Genomic DNA, 19,176 nt, shown 5'->3' with positions numbered 1-19,176 from the left:
AAGGGACGGCAAAGACAGACTTAGAATTAAAAATAGAGTTGTTTTCTAAATAGTAACACTGGGGATGAAAAATAATTTCAATTCTAATAATAATGATAATTCAAATAATTTTCCTTTTTCTCTTTTTTAGACCTTGTTTATTCCATACTCCATTTTTATGTCCTTGAAATGTGCTGTGATTTGGGTGTCAGTGTTGTTTTGGGGCAGTCCTTTATGCTCATCTCCCATGTAACTCCCTGTGGTTCTCCAGATTGTTTCTTTGTTTTCTCTGGCTTCTGGACACTTTATTGGTTTTGAGTGATTTGATTTTAATGTGCCTCAGGGTAACTTTCCTTAGGTTTCTTGTGCTTCATTTTGTGGAACTAAGACCTCTGGCTTAATAGTTTTCTTAAAGTTTGTGAAATTTGGGGCCATTATTTCCTCAGATATCCTTTCTGGCCCTGCCCACTGGTTTTTCTTCCCTCCTAAAGGGACTCTAGTTAGCTGCATATTTGGGTGCTTGGGGTGTCCTGTACGGGGCTCCCTGAGGCTCCTCTGGGTGTTTTTCTCATGTTCTGTCTCGTCTCGCACCGCTCTTGTCTTCAGGCCTTGAATCCTATCCTCTGCAGTATCCAGGCCGTCAGCCCAGCTCACGCTCTGTCATCACTACATGGTAGTTTCGTCTCTAAGTCTGACCTGGGTCTCTTTTAGGATCTTCTGTGTCTCTACTTAAGTGTTTGAGCACATGGAATATACCGTTGTGATAAATTCTGATGCCATTCTCTGCTAATTCTAAAATCCTGTCCATTCTAGGTCATTTTTGATTGCTTGGTTGTACTCCTCATTATGGATCACAGATTGCTACCTCTTTGCATGTCTGGTCATCTTTGACTAGATGCCAGGCACAGTGAAATGTTGGGTCCTGGGCCTTTCTGTGCTCCTGTAAATCTTTTTGAGCTTTACTCTGAGATAGGTTTAAATTGTGTGGGAAGTTTACTCTTGGGTCTTTGCATTTGCGATGTTAGTTGGGTTGGAGCGATGCTCCGTCTTGGGCTAACTGTTCCCACGACAGAGGCAGGGTGCCCTGTGAGTTCCTGTTCTCCCTAGTTTGGGGGGGAACAGTAACTGTCCTTAGCCGTTTGTGGTGCCAAACACTGCCCTGTAACCCTTCCTGCTGATTCTCCCCTGGTCTCCAGGTGGCGTGGGGTTCCCCTCACATGCTGTTGATTGATGCCCTGCCGACTCCCCGCATCTCTAGAGCCCTCCCCAGACAGCTGTCTCTGGCGGGCTGCCCTATAGACCCCTGCTGCTTTAGCTTCCCTGGATTCACAGCTCTTCCGGACTTGGGGTCTCTGCTGTACTATGCCTCTCTTCCTTGTGCCCTGACCTGGACAGTCTCCCAGGGCAGTGGGCCAGTGCAGTGTTTGTCCCTGCCCCTTAGTTCCTCTCCTCCAGTTCCTGCCCTTTGGTGTCTTGTCACCGCAACTGCACCATGGTCTGACGCTTCTTTTTGTTGTTTGGGTGACAGGTATAAATGGGCCCGGTGCCCTGTTTTGCCAGAAGTGCAAGTATGTATTCCACGGCACATTGGTGCCTATGCTAGGACGTGCTTCTGGAGTTCTTTGGGTCTCTAAGGCCGCCACGGCCTCCTTCCTCACCAGTTTCCCGTGCCTCTTGAAGGGTTTGGTGCCACCAAGTCCTTCATGCATGTTTGTTAGAAGACCTGGTCTTTTGCTAGACACCTTGTGATCTGGAGGCTCGAGCTGTAATTCTTCCAGTTAACATTTATTAGACACCAGCTATGGGCTTGTAAAACCCAAAAGCAATGTGTTGCAAATTCAGCCTGCAGAATACAACCTGGAATGCTCAGAGTCTAATTTAATTTAGTAAATCAGAATATTAAAAATATATGGTCCTTGCATTTGCAACCAATGCAAGTCTGTTGTTTTTAGTACTGGAAACTGTCCCTCGCAAGGGAAGTGAGAGGCAATGTGGCTGCTGTGAAGTCTAGCCCTGCTGACAGAAGCAGTGGCTACTGACCTTGCTGTCACCAAGGCGTTGGGCCATTGGTGCCAAGTGCCTGGCCTGGCATCATCCTGAGAGCTCATGTCCTTGTCCTTCCTGATGCCCCAGAGGACACCAGGTGTCCTGGGTCTCATGGGTAAAAGTAGTTTGCGAGTAGTCATTGAAGGCAGTCATTTTGGTCACTTTTGCAGATCCCTGTAAGACCTCTGGGGCATACCATAGTAGATCATACAAGGCCTGGGCCTTGTGTTTGGCTGCACGTCTGGAGGGCTCCTGACTTCTCCATACTCTGCATCCCTGCCCTGAGCACAGGGGCAGGAAGTACCTGGTTAACAGTTAGTGCCCGAGCAGACGAGCAAGCCAGCAAGTGACGGTAATGCCTGGTAGAGAGGCCTCAGGCAACAGTGCTGCTGCCCATGCTTTCCTCTGACTTTGTTCCCAACAATGGACTGCAGGCTCCCCTGGCATTGACTGACGCTTACGAGTTTTGTGGACACTTGCATGTGTCTGCTGTCTTTGTGGGGCTCACAGCCGGAGGAAGCCACTGCGAGTTGCTCACTTTGGTGTCTCATTACTTCCTCTTTTGCAGTGCGTTGAAGAGATCCTGGGGTATCTGAAATCCTGCTTCAGTCGGGAACCAGTGATGGCAACTGTTTGCGTTCAGCAGGTAAGAAAGTCCTTTCCGGGAGAGGACTTGTCCTGGAAAGCCATAGCTCTGGGCAGGAGGCTGTGATGCTGCAGGTCCCAGAGAAGGTGGTGCTGGGGGCGTGATGGTGGCCCTCAGTCCTGTGTTGGCTCACTGTGTTACCGGGCAGAGGGGTCCCTTTCCCAGTCCCCTTCAGGAGGGAGAGGCCCACCACCGGCGAGGGCAGCTGGACTCTCGCCGGTGTCCCCCCCCGGGTTTTGTTTGGAATGCTCGGTCTCATTGAGAACCACAGTGAAGTTGAGGCTCTGAGGTTCTTTGTACGACTTACCTTGCCTGGCACCACGCGGTCTAACGTGCTGCTGATGGTGATTCTCAGCAGGCATTTCCGTCTGAATTTTTGCTGACGTGCCCTGTTAGCTTCAGCTGGGTAGACTCTGCCTGGGAAATGCTTTGTGTATTGTTCACGCTGTGTTCATTCAGATGCTGATGGCTTCAACTCTCTCACTCTAGCTGTTGAAGACTCTCTTTGGGACCAACTTGGCCTCCCAGTTTGATGGCTTGTCGTCCAACCCCAGCAAGTCTCAGGGCCGAGCACAACGTCTGGGCTCTTCCAGTGTGAGGCCGGGCTTGTACCACTACTGCTTCATGGCTCCATACACGCACTTCACCCAGGCCTTAGCTGATGCCAGCCTGAGGAACATGGTGCAGGCGGAGCAGGACCACGACCCCTCAGGGTAACCTTCCAGCTGTCCTGGCCGAGGTGCTCATGTTGGCGGGTGGGGGTGGGGCAGGACATCTCCAGTAGACACATGACAAAGCGAGCAATGACAGTTTGTAAAAAGTAGGGGGAAAAATGGCCATGGTCTTCTCATACTCCCCTTTGTCTGAAGAACTTTGGAAAGTGTGCTTGTTACCAAGATGCTGGAGGCAAGGCCCTGCCTTCTAAGAAGTGTATGGTCCAGTGAGTAAGATGGCGTATGGGGGACTGTGTGGCCTCGGGGACCAGGCCGGTGTGGGAACACCAGGCCCACTCCCTGGGAGGCCGCCAGGGCTGCGGTGTGGGATGTGGGATGTGAGACATGCTGGCTCCAGGTGCCGATAGGGGGTACTGCTCAGGTCTGCACTCAGGTTGGTTCAGTAGTGCTGGCATCTGAAGGTGTCTGAGGGGCACAGGAGTGTCTCCTGTAATGGTACTTGGCATTTTATAACGTTGTGGCTAGAAGTCTCCATTTAAATTTATGGTTGTGTTTTTGGTGCCTGGAGTAGAGTAGTTGTTGCTTAAATTCCTCTAATTATTAGGAGGTATTTGACGTACTGCTCAGTGGAGTAACAAGGGGATTCCTGGTTTTTTCCTTTATATGGGTAGCGATAAATAGCTGGTTAACCTACTGGAGTCAGAAGCCCAGGAAAATGCCCTCGTTCCAGGCCTTGCATTGGTGGCTTACCCACAGTATATCCACTTCCCAGGAATCAATCTCTTTAAATGCTTTGTTTAATGATGTGGGGTATAAATAAGAGAGTAAGGAAGCCTCTGTGTGTGTGTTTGTGTGTGTGTGTGTGTGTGTGAGAGAGAGAGAGAGAGAGAGAGGGAGAGAACGGTCATCTAACTTTGAATGTGTCTCTTGAAAAGCGTGTCGTGATGTGACTATTTTAAGAACTTTCTTCTAAGAAAATCAAGTGAGCTCTTCAGAGTCACTGAATCTTTCCAGTGGGCATCCCCTTTCAGCCTCACTACAGCCTGGGCTGGGTGGCGGTGGGTTTCCTGCGCCGGGCGAGCTCTATCCAGGTGCCTGCTGCCCCAGACAAAGCTTGGGACGGTCGCCCCCTGTGGTCCCGCTGCAGTCCGACTGTCCGTGTTGAAAGGAGGGGATCCCACTGTGGGTGTGGCCCCCCAGGTCCTCTGGCTCCGAGTGTGGCTGGGGACACGGAAGAGGATTTAAGGCCACTCTTTGCTCCTGTTTTTCCGTTCGGCAGGTGGTTTGATGTCCTTCAGAAGGTGTCTACCCAGTTGAAGACCAACCTCACAAGCACCACAAAGAACCGCGCGGATAAGGTAAGGGGAGGCGGCAGGCTTGGGAGCTTGGGGACGAGGCTTGGCACCTCCCAGGTCGGGGGCTTCAAGTTTTCAGTTGAAGAATAACTTACAATTTGTTCTTCCCCTTTTTTACCTAGAATGCTATTCATAATCACATCCGCTTGTTTGAGCCTCTGGTTATTAAGGCTCTAAAACAGTACACGACCACCACGTCCGTGCAGCTGCAGAGGCAGGTGCTGGACCTGCTGGCGCAGCTGGTGCAGTTACGGGTCAATTACTGTCTGCTGGACTCTGATCAGGTTGGTCCCTGGTGGCTTCTTTCTGCCCTAACTGCTGGTGAGTCAGCACCAGTCACCTGTGAGAACCTGCAGGCTGCCTCCAGGGCACGGGCCTGCACTGCACCTTTCTGGGTTTAGGGCTGGCCACCCGGGTGGGACTGGCTCCCAGTGGCCATTACCCTCCCCACCCCAAGATGAGGGGATTTAAATTTTAGATACAGTTCAGACTTACTCTTGTGGGGGGAGGGGCATTTTTGCAAAATGCAGGGACTTATTTTGAACAGATTATCAATTCTGACATCTAGTTTCAAACAGGCCGACATCAGGGCCATCTGTAAAGAACACTTTGGTACAAGGCAGTGGGGGTTGGCGCCACATCTCAAGAGGCCCTTCTGGCACCTGTCTGGCCAACACAGTGTGGACTTGCCCTGGTCAGCTGGGACTCAGCTGTGGGGAAATGCTTCCAGAGTCCCACACCCCTGGGATGCTACAGATGAAGTTGCCTCTGAATCATGGAAATGTGACTGTCATTGCTGGGCCATGACCTTGGCCTCCTTTCCTAAGTGAGGCGGGAAGTGTTTGGTAGGCATGGTGTGTCTGTAGATCCTGCTAGCACCAGCACTCACCTGAGAGGGTCTGTTGCCCAGAGAAACAAGGAAACACGTTCAGGATGCTCATCTCCCTGCTGGGGTAGTAGGAAGCTGTCCTCTGATGAAGGAGGGCTTAAAGGACCAGGCTTCATGGGGGCTGACATTTGGACTCATCCTTCTTTTGCCAAATTATCAGAACATCCTCTGGGAGGCCTGCTGCCATCCTCAGACAGATGCCCACTGGAGGGCGGTCAGGGACAACATGCCCTTTCCTCTGACACAGGGGTCTTGGCAGGCAGAGGCCTCATCTGAAGCCTCGGGCGGTGGTGGCCCAGAGGGAGGTAGGTGCATGCCGACCGGGGCGTGAGGAATATGGGTGCCCTGGGGGCTTTCTGGGCAGAATCTGGGGCCCACAGCAAGGGGTGCGCCTCCTCAGCATCCAGTCTTAACTCCTCACTGGCAGAGCTCGATGTTCTCCTGAGGAAGCGAGAGGCTGCTCTCTTCCGGGGCTGGCTTCAGTGTGATCGCATTCTCTCTTCAGTTTTCCTGCGTAGACTGTCTTCTCAGAAATGCTGTGATTTTTGGTGCTTCTATCTGTGTGACTCCCGTCTCTACCTGACATGTGGATATGGCAGGGGGCAGCCTCAGAGCCCCTGCACAGCTGCCTCCCAGCCCCGCTCCCAGGCTGCTGCTGGTCTTTTCTTGCCATGAGTGCTCTAGACTCATATTTGTTCGGATTTGCTTGTGTCGCTTAGGGCCCTTTCTCCCCAGTCCTGAGAGTTTTAGTACAGTGACCATAGGAAGTGAGAACAGGCAGATCATTTAATTCACTTCCTGTCCTGGTCTGTATCTGTGTTGTGCCCGGGGGCTGGGAGCAGACAGTGGTGCGTAATCTCCAAGCTTGAGGTTGGGAGAGCACAAGTGCTTGGAACAGAGTTGGACACAGTACTGGCTCTGAGCTAGTCCTGAAGAGCTGTCTGTGCCCTCAGGGTCCCCTTCCCTGTCAGACAGCAGCCTTCCTGCATCAGCTCCTTTGAACATCGGGGTGTTGGGGGAGAGGGTGAGTGGACGTGGGCGTCTTCTCACCCAGCCAGTCTCGGGGCATCCGAGCTGTTTGGTGGGGAGCCAGAGCGAGCCGGCTCCGTGTGTGTCTCTGTGGGTCTGCTCTGTGTCTCCCGGGGGGCTCCCACCATTCAGTGGGGCATCCTGAGTGATCTCGTCTGATAGAATACGGCTGAAATCTTGTATGCACATACGTTGGCTGCCAGGAACTGGTTAAAAATGGACAGAAATAAGTAGGGAGAAAAGCAACCTGGTTTGCATATTGTAATTACTGATGTGAAAATTTTTATTTTCCTGCCTGTAGGTGTTTATTGGATTCGTGCTGAAGCAGTTTGAATACATTGAAGTGGGCCAGTTCAGGTAATGGCCTTCTGTTCTTTTAGACTCTGTGTCCTTATTAATGCACTTACATGGGACTTTAGATTATTAAGATGAACATTTACTTTAAAGAATTATGAAGCATTTTTGCTAGATTTTTTTAAAGTGGAACTCTGATTAACATGCTGTGTGTTTTTATTTCTCTGAAAAATTGGTAAGTGTCTCAAGACCTATTCAGAAATAGTTGTGCAGCTGGAATTAGACGTGTCCGTTCTCACATTTCAGAGCCTTTAATTATGAGAACAGATGGGTTATGCAGTCCCATTGGCTGGGACGCTGATCGTTTTCTGAACTTCTTAGAACGTGCTTTAGATGTGGCTGTCTTCAGTAAACGTGGTTACTGTGCACTTTCCTGGGAGGGGCCGCAGAGCTCCCTTGCTGGACAGTGAAGCCTTAACACTCACTCCTGGGCCAGTGACAGGCGTGTGAGTGTAGTTACTGAAGATGAGATCTCTCTAGTATCTGAGCTGAACCACCCGAGTCAGGGGTGTCCACCCCTGCGCACTCAGAAATCTGCATTTAGCTTGTGCCTCCCCAAAAAGCAAACTGCGAAGAGCCTGCTGTTCACCAAAAGCCTTACCGATGGTGTCAGCAGTCCGCTAACTTGCATTCTGTGTGTTCTGTGTATCGTGTGTATTCTTACAATAACGTCAGGAAGGCACTATGTGTTTTTAGTACAGTATTGTATTTATGAAAACTGTGCATGTAAGTAGATCCACACAGCTCAAACCCATGCTGTCGGGGGTCAGCTGGACTAACTTCACAAGTAGTTGGACTCAGCTGTCCTTTGTAAGTAGGTGAAGACCGATGCATTCTCAGTGTCCCTTGGGACTAGAAACCCAGTGCTTTTTTACTCTAATTAGGTGACATTTTGCCTATGTGATTTGAGACAAGTTACTTTTTATCTTTGGAGTCTAATTTCTTCAATTGAAGAGAGAAGGGGCAGGAAGAGAGCTCAGAAGATCATACCTCAGGGCACCCAGTGCTTTCTGGGGGCTCTCCCTCAGCCCTCTCCATCCACCCCTCCCTCCCTTCCCCCTTCTCCCCTCATTCCCTGCTCACTCCCTCCCCTCAGTCTCTCCCCACTATCCCCCAGCCCCCTTGCTCTGTCCCTTTCTCTTTTGCTGTCAATTTGGAATCATGAGTACTTTCATGTTGTTTATATTGATCATGCATCTTAATTTTTAAAAGGAAGTATCTAAATGGATGTTTTTGTTTCTAGGGAATCAGAGGCAATTATTCCAAACATCTTTTTCTTCCTGGTATTACTGTCTTATGAACGCTATCATTCAAAACAGATCATTGGAATTCCTAAAATCATTCAGCTGTGTGATGGCATCATGGCCAGTGGGAGGAAGGCTGTGACACATGGTAACGGGACAAACCTTTCCCTGTGGTCGTCAGTAATGATGTGCTGGACAGTGTCAGTCTTCATTACACCAACTTCCAACTGTGTCCATGGCTGCTCTGTGCTTTGTGGCTCTGTGTGTGTGCATGTGCGTGTGTGCATGTATACGCGTGCCTGTGTGTGCATGTGCACAGGTGCACGTATGCATGTGCATGTGTGCCTTGTGTGTGCACGCACATGTGCATGCACGTGTGTGCACGTGTACACCTGTGCATGTGTGCATGTATGTGTGTGCCTCTGTGCATGTGCATACATGTGCACACACACACGTACGTGTGTGTGTGTGTGTGTGTGTGTGTGTACACACGTATGCACGGCTTAGAGATGTCATAAAAGGGAGAGAGCCCCCCATCCCCCTGCCATATCTCAGGAGCTTATATTCTTCTAAGGTCAAAACACAAGAAAAGCAGGAAGCTGATCTGAGAGACAGATAGAGCCTGACATAAACACTCTCCTCTAATTACATGAAACACAAGAAACTGAGACATCCACTTTCTGGAAGGACACTTGGTGTGTTGTGTCCTGGTATGGGAAGGTCCTTCTGTGCTGCCTGGTTCTTTGCAGAGACCTCAGTGAGGAGCACAGACAGTGTGCTGCTCTCAACAGGCCCCACCTGTGCAAGGAGACTGTGGTTCGAAGAATAAACTAAATCGTTGAACTTTTCAAACAGATCTTTCAGGATTTTCCTCTTGATTCCTCTCTAGCTCTACTGTCAGAAACAGTAGGCTTTTGAACCTGGTGGGGGGACTTCCTCAGACCTTTGCAGACCCCACATGTGGGGCGGGCACTGTGATGTGCAGCCTTCTCTGTTCCACATGCTTGTGATAAAGCAGGTAACGTGTTGAGGGGGAGACACTCAGGGTCATCTGATCCTCACAGTCTCTGGATTCGCCTTTGCCATGGCTTCACAAGGGCTGAGATTCATGCCACAGCAAAAGTTCACTCTTGGACACGTATGGAATTTGGGGTCCATGGTGCAAATGTCAAATAGAGGGATGACAAAAGCCCCCTAGATTAGAGGGTCTTTGGATAGAAAATCAGTGGGCAGCCAAACCCTTGTACTTTCTATGGAAGACTGTTATCTGTAGAACAATCAGCAAGTATGCTGTGCGTGCGTGTGCCGGGGCTTGCATGTGCCTGGGTTTGCGTGTGCTGGGGCGTGCATGCCACTAGGCAGACAGTGCCTGGCAGTGACATCAGTGACATGATTGGGCCGCACCCTTCCCAAGGAAAGACGCTTCTTAGATGGTTTGTCCCCATGGTGGTGCTAGACTAAGCAAATTACTTTCACTGCTGTTTTGGATAAAGACAAAACTTGGGGGAAAGGCATTATCTAATGAGAGTGAGTTACTACTTAAAACAGTGTAGAAATCTAATACTTTCAACATAGTCATCTTTTCAGGTGAATGTGTACTCCACTTAAAGTGGAGTACACATTAGAATAGGGTGTTGCTACTTTTAGAAGATTTTAGTTTGAATTTCACTTTTGAATTTACGTCTCTTTTTGTCAGAAGTGATGTTACATCACAGATACCCTAGTTTTTTTTAAGATTTCATGGAGTTATCAGTAAGTGTCTGAGGAAGACCTGTGGCCTCCGTGGTAGCACACTGATCATTCATAGCACTCAGGGCTAGCCTGAATTCATCCCGTATCTTAAGCCGTGCACGGATTAGGGTTTCTTATTTTTTGGACACATTTTGGAGGTGTTAAGCTGTGTCTGCAGTCTCATGGTTTGTGATGTCTTCTGACCCTCCTTTTGTGCCCCACAGCCATTCCAGCTCTGCAGCCAATAGTGCATGACCTCTTTGTACTGAGAGGGACCAACAAAGCCGATGCTGGAAAAGAGCTTGAAACCCAAAAAGAGGTGGTGGTGTCCATGCTGCTGAGACTCGTCCAGCACCATCAGGTAAGAGAGGGGGCAGTCCCAGCAAGGGCAGGAGGAAATGGCCTATGGCCCACTGTCTACTAATTCGCAGGTGATCCTTCATGCTGCCCGGGGCTCTCAGTTTGGGGAGCTGCCAGGGAGGGCTAGGCTTGTGGGGTTTGAATTAAAGCTGTATGGCCACCTGGGGACGTTGACTGCCACCAGGCTGATAGTCACTATGTCATTCAAGGACGTTAATAAATTGGAGACCCTCTTCTCCAAAATCTGTTAATTGACATTGATCAGAATGATAGAATTCTAAAAGATGATTTGAAAAATCCCACATCTAAGGGGTGTCTGGGTGGCTCAGTCAGTGAAGCATCTGATTTCGGCTCAGACTGTGATCCTGGGGTCCTGGGATTAAGTCCCTCATCGGGCTTCCTGCTCAGCGGGGAGTTTGTTCCTCTCCCTCGGCCCCTCTCCCATCTTGTGCTCTGTCTCTTTCAAATAGATTTAAAAAAAAAAAAAAACCCTCACATCTGAAATAATCTGAAGACTTTAGCTTGTACATCCATCCATGTGTTGAAGCAGGGCAAGGCTGTTCTCCTTTGTGCGGAGTGTGGTTTTGTTTTCCTTAAGGTGGAGCAGTTTTGGGCGGATCAGGGGGCCTCAGTGCAGAGATGTAGCTCGCAGTGATGCCGCTCTTAGTATGCACGCTTGCCTGGCCCTTGTTGTTGCATAATTCTTGGTAGCTGTTTGTCTTTGAATATTAAAGTCATAAGCTTTTCTTGTAGAAACACTTTTCTTTGTGCATTCTCATTTTGGTTAATCTGTGTAATGTTTAATTAAATGCTTACTGTTTAATTAAATCCCATAATTACAATGAAAAGTACAAAGCACACTGGGTTGAAGGGAGGCCTGGGGAGTGCACTCGGGGAGCTCTTCATCTGCTTCTTGAGAGGACAGAGAGGGTCGGCTAGGCTTTGCCGAGGAGAGTCAGAATGGAGAGCAGATCCCCCCTCTTGTGGGAAAATGCTGCCAATCCCACTGAGCTGAGGCATGGCTGTAGGAGTGCAGGCTTCTTACAGGGTAGGCTTGGATTGGCTTGACTCTCTCTGTAGTACTCCTGGTGAACAGGCCAGGCCATTGGGCATTTTCATCAACAAGCAGCTGATAAGTATTTTCAGTTTTGCCAGTTCTTGGGCATTGGTTGCAATAACCCAGGTTGGCTGCTCGGGACAAAAGCTGTCCCAGCCAGTGTGCCGATCAAACTTATTTACCAAAACAGATTTAGCCGTCTCTGCTCAGAACTGATCACTCATAAATTCGTGCTCGACCCTGGGTAACTTTTCTGAGAGTAAGTGCGGCTCAGTAGGAGGTTAGCTTTGCGAAGAGCAGAGTGGAAATTAATGTAGACAAAAGTCAGGAGGCATCTGTGGGCTAGTCAGGGCTGTGTTTGCATTTTTCCAAAGGTTAGTATAAATTTGATTTTCTTTTTGTGCCTTTTGTTTGGTTGTAAAATCTTGTAAACCCCATAGAAGCATAGAAATATAATGATAGCTCATGTTCCTAAGGAGTGGGCAGTTGGAGTGTGCCCCTTGCGTTTTCTTCTGGTTTCCCATGTGTCCCATGTCCTGTGGGCCAGGCTGGCATTGGGTACATCTTGCCCTCACCAGGGATCGTGTTTGCCTCGTGGAGCCCTCCTGCTGAGCTGGGGTCAGTGCAGGCACATGTAATCTGTGAGCACTCTGACCACGCCCCCCCCAACTCCCCCTGCAGGTGCTGGAAATGTTCATCCTGGTTTTGCAGCAGTGCCACAAGGAGAATGAAGACAAATGGAAGCGACTGTCCCGGCAGATTGCTGACGTCATCCTCCCGATGTTAGCCAAGCAGCAGGTTTGTCCCCATCTGCTTCATTCTATGGGGTCCCTGGGGCACCTTCCTAAGTGGCAAAGATTCCTGTAGGAGATGGCACTTGGGACTGACATTTCACTGAGTCGTAATAAACTCAGTTTCTGGTCGTCCTCAGTGCCACTCAACAGGGCAAGGATTTCATTCATTCTCAGTGACCTTCTTGGCTTGCTGTGTCTCCTGCTTTGCAAGAGAGGAGCCCCCGCCTGCCCAGAGCTCCATGACCGGAGATTGCTGGGGCCAAGGCGGAGCCAGCCTGTCTCAGTCCATAGCCGTGTCCTTTCCCGTCTGGCTGCCCTCCCTCCCTCATTCTGCTCAAGCAGGCGTTGGTACTTGATCTTGAGGTGTTTGTTGTCTCTGATCAGCCGTGATCCATAATTTAAGCAGAACTTCTCTAATCGAGCGATGTGATCAGTTGTTTCCATAACTGCAGTGGAGCGAGGTGATGGCCATGCCATGGGGCATGGAGCCCACTCGACACAGCTTCTGAACCATGTCTGCCACTGGGTGTCCAAGGATAGGGGGTGACCTGTGCAGGTACAGCAGCACCTTCGTAAATGCAGTGTTGGGGGTGTCCCAGGGCGGCAGGGGGTGCCACTGCTGCCCTGCCAGGAACCTCACCAGTGGTCAGCAGGCCTCTGGGCCTCAAGTGCTTTGGATGCGGCCAGACGGTACTATTGGCTCATCCCAATTGTCCCAATGGAGGAAGCAGTTACTCTGGGGGACAGGCAGTGTCCGTGACTGTTGGCAGCTGGTGCAAATGTGTAGACAGGATGCAGTAGTCATTACTGTCTTCATAGCTTCAGCCCCATGCTGGGTCCTGATGGACTTGTCATCCAGCAGCCACATTACAGGGAGGGAGTCTTGACTTCCAGTGACACTCACAGAGGGCAGTTTTGATAAATTAGTGAATGTGGTATTTCAACATGGTCTTGGGTTCCATGCCTGTGGATCTGTATTTTTAGAACACTATTCCAGAAACTTTATTCCAGTCTCTCATTTGTCTTGTACACAATCTAAGGAAGGTGGGGCTGGAAGGCATGGTGACTGTGCAGGTGACCCCCATCCCCGTGAAGCCATGTGAACCACCACGTGGGGCCTGCTGGGTGGCTTGCGCCAGTGCACGCTGCACGCACAAGTGGTGGTGGCCCTTTCAGTACGAGCAGTCAATACGGAATGAACAGAGCTGGCGAAAAGCCTGGCTTCAGGGAGTCACAGTTTCACTGGATGGAGGTGGAGGAGTTCCACCACAGAAGTAACTCGGTGATGTGTGTGAGACCCCAGACAGCAGGCACAGTGTGGGGTGGGCCAAGGAGAGACAACAGGTGGCAGTGTCCAGGCAAGGCTGTGTTGCTCAGTTTTTGTAAGCTTGACCTGGGTAAGAGCTTTCTAGGAAGAGAAAGCAGCAGTGCAGGCCCTAAGGTATGGGAGCATGCCCGATGTGATCAGAGAATGTTGAGAGGCTGTGCGTGTGGAGCAGGGAGGATGGCCAGGGTCTGGAGGCCGTGGATGGCCTCTCTGGCTGGTGTGGAGGACTTGGAGGAGCCTGTCAGGGGTTTGGTACAAAGCAGTGGCGTGGTGTGATTTCGGGGCTGAGGATCGCCGCAGGATGGGACTAAGGGCTGAGCAGGAGCTCTGGCCTGTGGCACGGAGGTTGTGGGCCCCAGGGTGGGGAGTGAAGGGGCGAGCAGTAGCTGCCTGCCACAGGTGGTGTGGAGCAGAGCTGGGAAGTTTGGCCTGACTTCACGGGGATGGGAGGAGGGGTGTTCATGGATGATGGGCCTCCCATCTGCCGAGGTCGGGGGATGAGGAGGAGAGATCCTGGTCTGGGTGTGTGTGGCCGGCAACCTGGGAGGCACTCTGGGGAGGCTGAGGTCGGTGTTTGGATGCACCAGTCTGCAGTTGTCAAGATGGAGCTGAGTAGAAGGTGAACACTGGGATGGGAAGAGGTAACTGTGGGACCCTGTGTAGCTGGGAAGGAGGGCAAGGTGAGCTCTGAGCTTAGAGGCGGAGCCCATGGAGGAGGCAGGGAAGGCAGAGCAGGTGAGTGGCAGTGTCGAAGCTAAGAAAGGAAGGCATCTTGTGGAGGGGTCAACTCTCAGCTGCTCACTGGCTAAGCATATGAGCTAGGAGCCAACTATGCATTTGGCAGACTGGTGGACACCGGGGAGTGGTTTGGGTGGGTGTGGAAGCCTGACTCAGGAGTGATGAGAGAGGCCTAGGCAAGAAATAGGCTCTGAGAAGGAATAGAAGTGATGTGGCAGCCAGAGGTGGAAAGAGGTCAGGCAGGGCCTGTGCGTACACTGAGGACAAAGGCAGAGGTTACTGTTCTCATAGGGCTGGGCCTGGCTCTGGCTGTGGGTCCGGTGTATGCCTGCTGAAGACCCAGAAGAGGCAGAGCTGGTGGGGCAGGTGCAGGCCGGGGTGGATGCCGGCATTGTGGAAGCTCTCCGGTGGCTCTCCTGACCATGGAGGTGGGCCCCTGAGAACAGCGCATCTCTGCAGACAGGTCAGACGGGCTCCCTGGCTAGGGACGTGCTCTGCGGGAATAGCGGAGCCCAGCAGGAAGGCAGTGCTTCAACACACTGAGGGAGACACTAAGCTCAGAATAGTTTGCATCCATTAAAAATGTTAGATTTCAAATTCTGTTGTCTTGGGAGTTCTCCATTCCATTTTTAAGGAAGAAAGCAGACGTTCATAACAAGATGTTTCAAAATAACTTAAACAAAAACCTCTCTACATGTGTGGATATAGGATTATAGGAATATGGAGAAAGATAAAGAGAAATACGGTTGATCCTTGAACAGCATGGGTTCGAACTGTACAGACCCACAGTCTGTCATCTATTTCCTCTTCTTTATGATTTTTTTAATCACACTTTGTTCTCTTACTTACTGTATTGTAAGAATGCTATATGTAATCTGTATGCAAAGTATGTGTCAATTAGCTGTTTCTGTTACCGGTTAGTTTCTGGTCGTCAGTAAGCTAGTAGTAGTTCGTTTGGGGAAGCCAGTGTTACACAGGAATGTTCAGCTCTGTGGGGTGGGTGCCTCTGACCCCCATGTTGCTCAAAAGTCATCTGTACACCTACCTGTTCATTAACTTTTGGTCTAATCAGCTGAGTAGGAATGGGGTGCAGATAAAGCGAAGAAAGGAAAAGAGTATGTGTGATTTCTCCTATTGGTAAATTCTGTGTGTGTGTAGAGAGGCGTGAGAGACGGTCGGGGAGTGTGGGTGGTGCTCATATCAAGTTCTGGGATTCCAGCTGGCTTTTCCATACTGTTAAATGTTTCAATCTTTTACAGAAAATATACATTGTTTATATAATAAAAATTTAAATGAAAAGATTTCCCTTATGGGAAAAATGTAGCTGCTACAGTGTTCTAAAAACTGTGTGCCTGGTTCCCTACTAAGGACACTTTTTAAAGGCAGGGGTGGTAAGGCTTGGATGGTCAAGGTCATCTGGCCTAGAGGTGCCTAACTTGACAAGGAAATGTTAACATTTTTTTGGCTTTTTGATGTTTAATTGCAACAGATGCACATTGATTCTCATGAAGCCCTTGGAGTGCTAAATACTTTATTTGAGATTCTGGCCCCTTCCTCCCTCCGTCCTGTGGACATGCTATTACGGAGTATGTTTGTCACTCCAGATACAATGGTGAGTGTCTTGCCTCATGGTGGCCCCTTTGATGTGTGACTATGCAGTGCAGCATTCATCAGAGTTAGCTGGGAACTTGGCCGGCAGGGTGGGCCCTGGGAATTCGCATTATAAACAGGTTCCCAGATGGTATTGATGCTGCTTATCTGGGACCACATTTTGAAACTGATGATAATTTATTGGCTTTATTGATAGAATGGTAAAATAGAGGTAATTTTCATCCATGAGACTGGCACTCAGGAAAAATGTTATTCTCTTATTTGTTTTTATCGTGATACTAGCTTTATGGTAAGTTTTATGTTTTGTTTTGTTTTGTTTTTAATTCTCTTTTTGTTTTAACTGTCACTTACTTTCTGTCTTTTAGGCATCTGTAAGCACTGTTCAACTGTGGATCTCAGGAATCCTAGCCATTTTGAGGGTTCTGATTTCCCAGTCAACTGAAGATATTGTTCTCTCTCGTATTCAGGAGCTCTCCTTCTCCCCATATTTAATCTGCTGTCCAGTAATTAATAGGTTAAGAGACGGGGACAGTACTTCAACACCGGAAGAACACAGTGAAGGAAGGCAAATCAAGAGTTTGCCGGAGGAAACATTTTCAAGGTATGCTGTATATCCAAGCCTTTACCCATCCCATGGCCTTTAGGAAGTCACATTTTGTGAACAAGAAGTCTGCAGTAGCTCCTGGTCTTGCTTCAGTGCTGTAAGTGGGGGTAAAGTAGTCTGCATGGGTATGCTTTCTATTCCTGACCTGTGTCACCTGTGGCACTGGGTTCATGTCTCTTAGAGTTCAGTCACATCCCGTCCCGTATCCTTGTTACGGACAACATAGTGGCTCACCATGGCAGTGCAGGCTGAGGCCAGCCTAACCTAGGTGCCAGCAGTAAGGATGCGTGTTGTGTTGCCTGCAAAGAATTTAAAAATTTCTGAAAACCAGCTAAAAGTCTCGTTTTTTTTCTCATGTGTGCGGGCCATTCTAAACAATCAGTAATAAACTCTTTCCTCCTGCAAGGGTGACTGCTTCCACTTGTGTTCCCCTTGGTGTAGTTGTGGTAGCAATTTGTGTTTACCCTCACAAATTATTTGAAAGCTCCTTGAGGGTAGATCAAAAGTTACGCCCAGTAAATGCTTATTACCTCGACAAGTGTGTGTCCACCTTCCCCGGATCCAGGGCATTCAGTGAGGTACAGCTGGTGGGATGTCCCATGAGTATGGTTTATGCGGCCGTGCTCCTTCCAGGCAGGCCCACGTAAAATCCATTCAGCCTTCCATTTATTGGTCATTGGTGGGGGTGCCTGTGCATTTGTGAAGAGAAATCCAGTAAACCTGCCCGACACCCTTTTGTTTGCAGATTCAGCCAGGTAGCCTGTGGCTCCCTTTGCCACAGCTAAGCAGGGGGCTAAAATGGATCATGCACTAAATTCCTACATGGATTGTTGTCTTGGACTTCTGTGATGCTTCATGGTTTGCAGGGCTTTAAACTAACAGCCCTGCGGGTGATATGTTTACTGCCATCTCATAAGTGAGGCAGGTAATACAGAGAGGGAAAGGGACTTAATACAAAGAGATGGTATTAAATGTTGCACTTTGTTTACTTAAGTTTTTGCTCCAGCTCTGTCTACCATACGTACGTATTTTTACAGTAGACCTCATGTAAGTGCCCTAAAACAGTCACCTAATTGATGTCAGACTTTTCCCTTTCTTTGAAGGTTTCTACTACAACTAGTTGGCATTCTTTTGGAGGATATTGTTACAAAGCAGCTCAAAGTGGAAATGAGTGAACAGCAACATACTTTCTATTGTCAAGAGCTAGGCACACTGCTAATGTGTCTGATTCACATCTTCAAGTCTGGTAGGTGCTTCAGACTGGTCTTCACAGAGCCTCTGTTTGTTCTGTGTCCTGTACTGTATGCTCTCAGAGGTAGGGACTTTGCTGCCCGGTGTAAGCTCTGTGGTGCGTAATATGCATTTGAGAAGGTTTTGTTGGGGCACCTGGGTGGCTCAGTCCGTTAATCGTCTGCTTTCGGCTTGGGTCATGATCCCAGGGTCCTGGGGTGGAGCCCCACGTCAGCCTCCCTGCTCAGTGAGGAGCCTGCTCCCCCACCCCCGCTCATGCTCTCTCTCTGTCTCTCTCTCTCTCTCTCCCTCTCCCTCCCTCTTAAATAAATAAAAATCTTAAAAAGTCATACAATTTTTTAAAAAATTGAAAATGTTTTGTTGGTGAGAAAAAGTAAACCTGAGGGCTTCCTCCTGTCTTCAACATTTGGAAGTCCAAGATAATTTTTGTACTTTCACATGTGATTGTGAATTAAAAAGGACAGTGAACCCAAGAGAGGAGTCACAAGAAGGCAGCCTTGCAGCATGCATAGGAAGCACTAAGTCCATATTAGGATAGTCAGTGCTTTCTAAAGAGGAATGAGTGTTCTTGAGAAGAATGCGTTGGATTAGATTAAATGGGTGAGAAGCTGGAAGACTTCTCGCTACATCTCGCTCTTCTTTCAGCAGGAAAAGTGAGAGGCAGTTCTGATCTCCAGGAAAAACAAACAGCAAGGAAGTCATGGTCCAAATACAAAGCAAACCAAAGCATGGTGTGATTTTTCAACAATTAATCTGATTGAAAGCCTTAACTTTAAGAAACTGCTTTAAGTGGCTCAGGGGTTGTGCCCAAGGACATATAGGAAATGTTGCTCATGTTTCTTGACTTTGTGGGAAAACTATATTCACATAATTATAAATGCTGTTTGATTTTTCAATTGAGTTTAAGTCAATGTGTGAATAAAACATTGAAGACTTATTTAATTTTTGTTTCAGAACAGAATGAAAATGTTTTTATTTCCAAGAAAAATAAAAGGGAAACTAACCAACTTAATTTGGGAGTGGAAGATAGAGAAGAAGGTGGAGGGTCGGAAGGGTCACTAATCTCATCTTGCATTGTGGGCATTATACAATCCTATCTAAAGTTGACACAACAGGAAATAGAGGCTACAGAGGTAACTAAATAGGACAAAAATGGAGCTTAAATGGATAGGTGGCATGAGTGAGGTACATCTCATCTCTAATAGGGTAGAGTCTGGAACTGTCACTCAGCAGAACCCTGTCCTATGCTCGAACAAGAAAAGGAATGACTGCTTAGAGTTCCCGGAAGTGCAGAGGTCACTGTTCTTGTTAGGTATGACGACCTCAGGCACTTTCATTCTGTTGCCTTGTCGAGTATTTCCATGTTTCAGCTCTGATCTGTGTTGGCTCTGTTCTCTGGTGGGCTCCTTCCCCATGACAGGAAGGATGACCCCCCAGGCACCTGTGGTCTGAGCCCCAGCGTGAGTCCTGTGAGTTCTGGGCGCTGT

The 19,176-nt window shown here is 48.9% G+C and overlaps 1 protein-coding gene across 2 annotated transcripts in view; it reads left to right on the top strand.

The window, feature by feature from the left end:
- Positions 1 to 19,176, top strand: part of HTT (huntingtin) — a 141,512-nt gene that overhangs the window by 76,026 nt on the left and 46,310 nt on the right. For both annotated transcript variants that reach the window (XM_082727054.1, XM_082727055.1), the window contains 11 exons: positions 2,594 to 2,671; positions 3,161 to 3,384; positions 4,625 to 4,703; positions 4,823 to 4,984; positions 6,920 to 6,975; positions 8,216 to 8,364; positions 10,172 to 10,308; positions 12,046 to 12,162; positions 15,713 to 15,835; positions 16,200 to 16,435; positions 17,542 to 17,684. In XM_082727054.1, the coding sequence (XP_082583180.1) occupies positions 2,594 to 2,671; positions 3,161 to 3,384; positions 4,625 to 4,703; positions 4,823 to 4,984; positions 6,920 to 6,975; positions 8,216 to 8,364; positions 10,172 to 10,308; positions 12,046 to 12,162; positions 15,713 to 15,835; positions 16,200 to 16,435; positions 17,542 to 17,684 (1,504 nt within the window). The remainder of the gene's footprint in view (positions 1 to 2,593; positions 2,672 to 3,160; positions 3,385 to 4,624; positions 4,704 to 4,822; positions 4,985 to 6,919; positions 6,976 to 8,215; positions 8,365 to 10,171; positions 10,309 to 12,045; positions 12,163 to 15,712; positions 15,836 to 16,199; positions 16,436 to 17,541; positions 17,685 to 19,176) is intronic.

Source organism: Mustela nivalis (assembly GCF_964662115.1).
Source record: "Mustela nivalis genome assembly, chromosome: 4".
NCBI lineage: Eukaryota > Metazoa > Chordata > Mammalia > Carnivora > Mustelidae > Mustela > Mustela nivalis.
This window is presented reverse-complemented; position numbering and strand designations above follow the sequence as displayed.